Genomic DNA, 10062 nt, shown 5'->3' with positions numbered 1-10062 from the left:
AAAAAGTGGAAGTGCGAAGAACTTTCCCCAAAGTTTCTGTTGAATACTTGAATCAATGCCCTTTCATCTTCAACAAGCCATCACCGTCATCCATATCTGCTGTTGCCATCATCCATACCTTCTACCCCCTTTGAATCACGCCATGGCTAAACCCTAGAGTCGATCGACCTCCCGCCAACGTCATTAAAACCAATTTTGATGATTTCTTTGAAGCCGATTATAACGGCCCTTGACGCCATCACTGAACAGATATTTCAATCTTTCATAGTTTTTTAACTAATTTTGAGTCATTAGAAAGATTGAATCTGTTTGTTTGCTCGTTTGTGACTTCATAGTTTTTTGACTTTGAACTAACGATTGAATTTGTTTGTTCTTGATGTCAGAAAAAACATCTATTTTGTTTACACAGAAAGATAGAATTATGTAACTTGCATTTGTGGTTTCATATTGATTAAAATGGTAAATAGTTTTTAGAGAACACTAAAATGGTAAATATTTTTTCTACCAACACTAGTTTGAAAAAAAAAACTCTAATATCCTTATATATGCACCTTGCAGGATTTAAATCATCTCCACGTTTAGATAGAAGATTCGTACTTTACCACCACACCAAGGGACAAGGTAGTTGGTAGCTTACGGGTGCTGTATCTTTTTGTTGGACAATCACCCAACAGGAGCAGGTAGATTTCGTAGGGAATCCAAACCGAGGTCCTAACCATGCCTTTGGCAATTCCTATAACTCGGGATGGAAGAACCAGTCCAGTGTGAGAAAATCTCGTGGATGTGTTCATATGACAAAAATCAGCAAATCAAGTCATCTTAGGTCATCTGTAATGGTTAACGTCCCCTAATGGGCATTTTCCGCCACATCAATATCATAATCCCTTAAAAAATTGTGTAATGGTTAGCGCACTCATTCCATCATTATTTTCCAATTTTGTTTTCCTCATTGGGCATTATACTATAAATGCCCCTCCATCTTCATCCCTCTATAAAACCCATGTGGGGTGGTGTTGAGGGCATTATCAAGCCGCTTCACACCCTTATAATGCCCATTACTCATGCTCTTAAAGGTTAAAAAGTTTGTCAAAAGTCAAACATAATTGGTTAAAGTTGGCTTATTTTAGATCAAAACTTATTGGACAACTTTTTTTAAACGACAAACTAACCTACACATAAATACACTTGTACCTAATATCCCTTGTATATGCACCTTGCAGGATTTAAATCCTTCACGTTTAGATTGAAGGTTCGTACTTTACCACCACACCAAGGGACAAGGTCATATTCATTTAAAACCACCATGTTTAGAACAAAACATGACTTTGACTAGTCAAAGTCAAAACTGGAAATACATAATTTAATAGCTAAAATCTATCTTACGTTACAAAGAGCTGTTAAATTCATAAATGACACCACTTGCAAAATATCTCGTATCCATCTTCTAGTTTTGGGAAAAGGCCTTAGTTGTGCCATCAACTTAGAAAAATACACTATTTGAATCGATGCACTCACTCTCTAATGGAATACTTAGCTGATAAAAGAATTATCTAAAATTGAGTTATCCAGAAAAATGGTGAAGCATAATTTTAAAATAAAACATAACTATATATCTTAAACAAAAAATAATAATAATAGACATTTAAATCTAAAACTACAAACACTGTATCTCCTTTTCTACTTGTCTAAAACCAAACAACTTAATACTATCAAGGTCAACAAGTTTAGACTTAAATAAAAAGTAAAATCACAATCAAACAAAAAATAATAATTAAACTGAAAAAAATAATCTATGGTCTTTTAAAGTCTTCTCAAAACTTCATATTATTTCAGGTCAGCTTGGTCTCAGTTGGTTTTCTTCTCCTCTGCACTACTGCTTGGGCCCGAGGTCAACGCCGCAGTTGCTTCATCCTCATCCTCGCCACCAAAACCAAATTCATTCACTCTCTTTTTGTCTACTGGATACGCCCATCTTTGATATAGATATATCAAGAATATAACATCTGCAACCACAAATACATCCTCACTTAACATGGAATAAGTAGATAAATATACTAAAGTCAGCAGATTTGACCCGTTTACTTTTAAACGGGTCAATTTGGATGAAGGGTGTTAAACCGTACAAACCAACCAAATTTCCTAACCGAAGAAAATCAGCTGGTTTGAGATTACGGTTTAAAAACCGGGTTTAATGGTCAGTTCATGGCTTAAAACTTACCCAACCAGCCGTTGTTTATCTTTACACATGTCAAATATTTATGAACCATCTTTTATCATTTTAAAAATTTTTAGTACAAACTAACGATTTTGTGAAGAAATAAAAATGTTTAAACCGCCATACCAAACTTTTGGGCCACGGGCAGGTGTCCCAACCATTTCGCCAGTTTAGTTTTCGTTTTTCAAAACCATAGTTAGCGGTTCAAACAAGAATTATCGTCAACACCGGCCGAACTGGACTGTGAGCACCCCTATATATTGATTATGTTTTAAAATAGAAGCATGTCAAGTCGAAAGTCGCAAAAGTGTGTTTTTCATGCATATATAAACATCCTATACCATTTTATTGAAAAAATATTTTTTTTATCCTATCCCATTTTATTGAAAAACATATTTTTTTATATAATACAACTTTTATAATCATATCTGGCACATTAGATATAGACTTATATATATAAAAACAAAGTTGCAGGTCAATTATCAGTGAAGTTACCATCACGGAAGACAGAAAGTCGATGTAGCATTGGCATCTTGATCACAAAGGCAAAGAGGTCATCAATAATTGTATTCAGGAACTTGTAAGTCATCTGCCTCCATGGTAAATGCGCAACTGATTTCAGCTTATAATTAATAAATAGCTGTGGGCACATCATAATGAAACCTGCAACAAAATATTAATAATAGATTAAAAATAAAACCTTTGTTCCCTTTTAATTTCTAATAAACACAATAAGAGTAAGTACAGAAAAAACGCTAGAAACATTGAATAATTAGGGGCTTACCGAACATGTAAACACAACTTGTAAGCGACGAGAGAATCCACGAGTACCAGCTTTTGTGCGTTTCATACATGAGCGAATATACAGACGAGCAGGCTACGAGTACAAATAGTACATACGATAAATACTTCATTGCGAGATCATCATATTCTTTTGTCTTGTTCCCAGCATATGTATCCCGATCACTGAACTTCAGTTTAGGTATGCTCCCACTTCGATCAACCTGAAGAAAAATTAATCACTTATATATACCATCTGAATTTGTTATATTGCTACGATAAGATTAATAGTATAATAAACTTTAAAATAATTAACGCGTACCTCGATGTGCATTGCTTTCCCAATTTTCCAAAACTCGATGCAGACTCCGATTCCAGAACTTGCAAGTATCATCCATGAAGTATCGTTGTCCAGTAAGTAAAGGAAGATGATGAGCTGGCAAATGAAACTCACAACCACTGATTTTGCAGAAAGGCCTTCCATAGATTTGTTTTTATTCCAGAACTGTATATCTGCATTAAGTCAGTCATAAAAAATGGTTAATTAAACGCTTTTCCGAATTGATAAAAGAACAAATGTTATTGTTGACATTACCGTTCTTAAATGCCAAAAAGTCGAATACTGAATGAAGCAGCGAAACAAACATGGTAACTCCCAGAAGATAGGGATTCCCTTCCACAAACACCCTCTGTATTTTTGATAATATTATAACTTGTTATATATTATATACATAACAAAAACGAAAGAAAAAAAAAGGATGCAAAAATATTGCAAAAATAAAGGATGGAAGTGAATACCTTAAGTTCATCAGCTTCTCCTTCAAGCATACTTCCGTAACTGCGATGAATCTGAAATGACTGATCGATCTGCAGGAATAACTGCCATTTGGTCATGCTTATCGGGGCCACTTCTAGATGAAGGGCCAATTCCGTCACAGAATCATTTAGTGCTATAAGCTTATCTCTAAGTAACCAAAACTCGTTGAAGTAAACGGTTGGATAATAGTTCCCTGTGGTAGGTTCAATATTAATGTCTGCAGTTCGAGTCAAGAATCTCAAAATCTTATGGTGTGGATAAATAAAAAATTCTTAAAACAATTTTATTTTTTTTTCGAAAATGAAACAGAAAAGGATACAAGGAGCGACATTGGGAGGAATCGAACGTTGTGTGTACCTGGAGAACGGTTAAAACAATTGTCATGTCAGCAATAAAGTCCATTCCAGAACAGAAAATTAAGATGGAAACTATAAATGTATACGTACTTTGTAAAATCATCAACCAAGTTAATAGTGATATTCGGTTTCCAATATGAAATGTATTCCGTAGGACCATCGTCCTTCAAATCAGCTTGAGGTTCTTCAATACCCTGAGTGACATATATAAGTAAAATGAATGAAACAAAAGCCGCCACCTTAAAATTATGATTATTGATATAGATAAGAAAGTAAAATCAGATATGAGTATTGATGGGAGAACTATGCTAACAGAACTTTTAACTTTTCCAAGGAAGAAAGTGGCAGAAGAAATATGCAACACTGTTAATAATAACAATAATAAGAGTAAAGTACACAGATAGTCCCTGTGGTTTTTCAAAATTTTGGATTTGGTCCCTAGCATTCCAAAAGTACACGGATGGTCCCTGTGGTTTGCACTTTGTAACGTATTTAGCCCCCAGCCAACAAATCTAATGGTTTTAGGAGGTCTACCTTATAAACTAAATGTGTTACAAGGTGCAAACCACAGGGACCATGCATGTGCTTTTGGCAAAAGTTGGGGACTAATTGCGTTACAAAGTGCAAACCACCGGGACCGTTCGTGTACTTTTGGAAAACTAGGGACTGAATCCAAAATTTTGAATAACCACAGGGACTATCCGTGTACTTCAATAATAAAGTTGAACAAACCTCCGACACGGAATCATCTTCATTAGCGTCCTTAGAATTCCCCAACAGGCTCTTCTTTTTGTTTGCTTTTGACTTTGGCAAGTATGTCACAATAGCTGCAAATGAAATTAAGCTTCTTTAGATAGATTTATACGCATACACACGATTGTTACGATTATAATGTAGCTATTAGTAATGCAATTTTATAGTTGACTTAATGAGATGCAAAATATTACGATGTTTCAGTCCAAAGGCAGCCAAAGGTTGGTACTCAGGGTCCTTGGGGTCTGCTGGGTACCCTGAACGGGCAAAGAAGACATGAGCGTATAGACTTCCATTATGCTTCAAAGCCTGAAATTCAAATACAAGGTTCACATGAGTAGACATAATAATAAAAACCAACACGCATCAACAATGATATTTACTTTAAAACAAATGAATCCCTGGTTATTAAAGTTATACTGCAACAATTATCAGCAAATAGAACATTTTTATTTAAAAGTTTTGGCTGGCCGTTTGCATAGGTCAAATCAGGATGTCTCTTTGATACTAAAACAACCATTTTGAATACTGAAAACATGAGCAGCCCAATATCAAAGAGGGTGAAGCCTCAAATGCTTCGGGAAAATGGAAACCAGAGTTATCAAAAGCGAGCGCTTTTGGCGCCTAGGCGCTTTTTCTAGGCGATTCGCATTTACTGTGCTTATAGTTCCCAGGTAATAATAGCGCAGCTTAATTCTTCCCATGCGTAATTAATGATTTATGCTTTTTATTTTTTTAATTGGTAATTTCCACTTTTTCTGCAGTATTTATAGGGATTTAAGTTTAAACAGATGATATCAGTTTATTATCACATTTTTCAGTTCGAATTATCAAATTATTCAGTTCGAATTATCAAAATTATTCAGCTCGTATTATCAAGATTATTCAGTTCGTGTTATCAAGATTATTCAGTTTTTTTGGCTTTCAAGTTTTACTCATTATTACTTTAGTAAACCTTTTGTTTTCGAGTTTGACCATTTTGGTTTCAAGTATTTTGTTATCTGAGACTTTTTAAGTGCTATGAGCATTTTGGTTTTAAGTATTTTGTTACCTGAGACTTTTTAAGTGCTAGTATGAACATTATTGTTTTGGTTTTGAGTACTTTATTCCCTTAATGAACTTTTTTAATTTTTTTTATTTAAGTGCGCTTTTTTTTTTCTCGGGCCCACGCTTTTTTTGCGCCTATCGCCTAGGCCCTAATCGGAGCCTATGCGCCTAGAGTGCGCTTCGCGCCTTTAATAACTATGATGGAAACAATTACCTCAGATGGATAATACTTCAAAGAAAGAGTCCTGGTGCTCTCTGGGCCCCAAACTGCATAAGGTATGTTTGTCTCATGCCATATAAGCGCCTCTTCATTCCCAAAATCATTAAACTTCTCATGTTCAGAGAGATAAAACCACATATCCTGGAGACAATATGCATAGCCCAATAACTTAAGTTCACATACAAAGATAAGAAACTTGCATATAAAGCAAGTACAACAACATGCCCATACACATTCATCAACACATAAATCAAAGTTCTAGCAGGCATTCAAACTTTAAGAACCACATAAAACACACTAAACAAACAAACACTGAACCACACTTAATTCCAGTCACAGCCCTAGTCTATTCCATAGGCAAAACTATTAACTATTCCACTCCATACACAACACATCCATCATTAATTCATTAATCACTAAACATATGGTTCAACAAAATCATCCAAAAGCTACAACTTTCAAAACCTATAGTTATCCATTCATACCTACAATCCTACAAACTCATGCTCTAACATCCAATCACCCACACATACTAATCAAAAACCACCAAAAACACACATACAAAACCGCTCAATCACCAATTAGGTTTACACATATCATAACAACAAGTGAATCACACTATCAAAAGCCAATCAATTGCGGAGAAAACAAGAACAAAAAGTAAAAAAAAAAAACAAAGACGTACGAGAGGGTCAGATTTCTGGAACAGATTGGAGATCTGAACAGCAGGATCGGAACCGGAACCAGAAGACGAGGGTTTATTGGAGGAGAAAAACTTGGTGGCGAAGTAATATATGACGATTATTCTTATGATTCCGGTAACCATCTGGCCGGGACCTTGCTGTTGTTGTTGGTCTCCGCCACCGGCGTCACCGCCCTCCACCGCAGCCGGCGGTGCCATCTTGTTTTGTGAGTTAAGTATAGAGAGAGAGAAGAGATCGAAATCTGCAAAAGCAAACGTGGTTATGATTTATGCGTTTCTGAGTGTTTTAGTTTTAAACCACTGTGGACTCGCACGTCAGTTTGTGAAGATATTTATCACTTATCAGGCTTCCTGCTTTATACATAACTAGGTTAAAGCCCCTCTATTACACGGCTTTACTAAATGTAATTTTATATAAGGAAAATTGTTATTTAATAAACCAACCTTTAACCAGTTGGTAAATAATAATCCAACCTACAGAATTGGTATATAATAATCCTACCTATCAACATGTTGGTACTCAATGAACTTCTGTTATTTTTTTTTAACTGAAGTTAGTTTTTAAATTTTATTTATTACACAAACAGTCCCTGTAGTTACAAAAAAATCATAAAAATCCTAAAAAATCAAAAAAATTCTAAAAAATCATAACAATTCTAAAAAAATAAAAAAAAATCTTAAAAAATCAAAAAAATTATAAAAAATAAAAAAAATCAAAAAAATCATAAAAATTCTAAAAAATCAAAAAAATCGATTTATAAAATTAGCGTGTTTCACTTTACGGGAATTTTACGAAAAACTGGCAGAGTTTCCTCTGTTTTTTGACGACCCCGACAACACAAGTTGTCGATATAATATTCAAAACGCAACAATCAATGAAGCATTCAATATCTATACGATTTATATACGATTTATACACAACTAAAATGAAACTTAAACAAACAAACCCAAATCAGATTCTGATTTTTGAATCACACCTGTCACCACCGTTCATCAGCCGCTGCCCACCTCCACCATCTTCACACTTCACCGACACCACATCTGAACCGGCAACCCACCACAGCCTGCCTTCTCCGCTGCTCATCGTCTTCCGACCACCGCACCCCATTCACACTCCAGCGCCGGCTCCGATCAGGAACAACATCAGATCAGAACCGTAGATCGGAGAACAAACCGGAGAATCTAGTCGTCGCCGGAAAAAATCGAAATCCTTTGTTCGTTCGTTTCGGTTTGAATCAACAAACATCCAGAATCCGATCGAAATCACGCCTGTGGTCACAAACTCCTGATTTGGAAATCATCTCCTGCGACACACAACAGATCCGACTACCACAACAGATCCGACACCCATAACAGCTCTGGCGACACACTGCTGATCCGGCGATACTGCTGATTCCGTTCTTTTGCTGCTGCTGATTTGGTTCCTTCCACGCACAAGATCTGGTTATCTGGTTCTCCAATTGCCTCAACGAAGAAATTAAACAGCTGATTCGTGGGAGCTTTAACCGTTACGTGGAACAACATCATCTGCTGTCGTTGATCCGAGAACGTCGAATATCTGTTTGTATAACTTCTTCTTCTTGCTAGCGTACAACCCTTAAATCAGGGATCTGTGGAATTATGGCAGCAATTTACAGCCCTGGTGATTGTAGTTTTATGTTTTTCTTCTTCGCACGCAACGTGTTCGACAAAATGCAAGGTGATTTTTTAGAATTTTTTTTGATTTTTTAGATTTTTTTAGATTTTTTTAGATTTTTTTGATTTCTTAAGATTTTTTTGTTTTTTTTTTAGAATTTTTATGATTTTTATGATTTTCTAGGATTTTTATGATTTTTTTATAACTACAAGGACGGTTTGTGTAATAAATAAAACTTAAAACTAGTAACTTATAACTACAGGGACTGTTTGTGTAATAAATAAAACTTAAAAACTAACTTCAGTTAAAAAAAATTAACAAAAGTTCATTGAGTACCAACATGTTGATAGGTAGGATTATTATATACTAATTCTGTAGGTTGGATTATTATTTACCAACTGGTTAAAGGTTGGTTTATTAAATACCAATTTTCCTTTTATATATTAAATAATAAAAAATTATATCTTTAAAATTGTGTGGCCTGAATAGATATAATTTTATATACAAAATAATAAATAATTTATATGTATAAAAACCATTTATTACACGAGTTTAATAAATATAATTTTGTATTATAAATAATGTAAAAGTTATATATCTTTAAAAAAAACTTGTATATTATACGGGTTGAATAAAATCTAATTTTATATACCAAATAATGAAAATATTATACCTTTAAAAACGCCGTGTATTACACATGTTGAATAAATGTCATTTGTATACTAAATACTAAAAAAAGATATATCCTTAAAAAAACTCTGTGTATGACACGAGTTGAATAGCAATTAATGATAAAATATTGGTACCAATTATGAAATTTTGATTTATAAATTATGTAATAAAATCGATCTTACATATTTTTTAATAATAAAATATAGTATAGATAAGATTTAATATTAATTTATTAAATTTACTTAATTAATATAAGATAAGCAAGAAAAAAAGACAGGAAAACAAAAAATTAGATGCCTTCAATGATTGATATGTTTCACACATTAATTTCTTTTTATTATATGATATAGATAGATATAGATATGCCAATGAAGTAGTGGTGTAGTGGTTGGGGAAAGAATTGGTGTTACTTGTGACCTAGGTTCGATTCTCACTCTCCTCATTATTTTCTACGGCATCCAGGTGAAGAGCGAATATGGGTGACGCCGGTTCGACTTGGATGGGAAGCGAGGTTTTACCGATTATTCCACTATCGTGCCTTCGGGCGGGTGGAGGTCGAGTTTTCGCGCATCTAGGAAGAGCCAAGGGATGGCGGTGGTCGAGTAGTCGACCTTGGCCACAGCGCCCGATATCACGGTGATTGACACATCGTTCCATGTCGTTAAAAAAGATAGATATGGATATTACACATTAAGTTAAGTGAATTATATAAACAAAAAATAATATATACTACTATTTTCAATTAGGTAACCATATAATGGATAGAGAATACATCATTTTTATTTAGCTTAATAATTTGAGTAGATATAGACTGTATTGTTTTTAAAAGATTGTGTAATGTTATCTTGTAACGAAGATAGGCA

General features: G+C 34.4%; 1 protein-coding gene across 1 annotated transcript; it reads right to left on the bottom strand.

Moving 5' to 3' along the window:
• Positions 1-1610: 1610 nt before the first annotated feature.
• LOC110884365 (cleft lip and palate transmembrane protein 1 homolog) lies at positions 1611-7217 on the bottom strand. Its single transcript, XM_022132071.2, has 12 exons — positions 6874-7217; positions 6183-6329; positions 5116-5230; positions 4901-4995; positions 4259-4362; positions 4132-4169; positions 3794-4029; positions 3591-3684; positions 3318-3508; positions 3000-3219; positions 2711-2878; positions 1611-2003 (listed from the first exon to the last, which is right to left on the bottom strand). Exons 1-12 carry the CDS (start codon positions 7087-7089, stop codon positions 1846-1848), a joined length of 1782 nt encoding a protein of 593 aa, XP_021987763.1. The 5' UTR covers positions 7090-7217; the 3' UTR covers positions 1611-1845.
• Positions 7218-10062: the final 2845 nt, after the last annotated feature.

This window comes from Helianthus annuus, chromosome 14, assembly GCF_002127325.2.
Source record: "Helianthus annuus cultivar XRQ/B chromosome 14, HanXRQr2.0-SUNRISE, whole genome shotgun sequence".
Classification (NCBI taxonomy): domain Eukaryota; kingdom Viridiplantae; phylum Streptophyta; class Magnoliopsida; order Asterales; family Asteraceae; genus Helianthus; species Helianthus annuus.
This window is presented reverse-complemented; position numbering and strand designations above follow the sequence as displayed.

Excerpts from the sequence above, each read along its gene's own strand:
- LOC110884365 (XM_022132071.2), bottom strand. The coding sequence starts at position 7,089 with ATGGCACCGCCGGCTGCGGTGGAGGGCGGTGACGCCGGTGGCGGAGAC. Across the intron at positions 3,220-3,317 it reads GGAAAGCAATGCACATCGAG|GTTGATCGAAGTGGGAGCAT; the intron begins GTACGCGTTAAT and ends ATTTTTCTTCAG. Across the intron at positions 2,879-2,999 it reads AAGTTGTGTTTACATGTTCG|GTTTCATTATGATGTGCCCA; the intron begins GTAAGCCCCTAA and ends ATTTTGTTGCAG.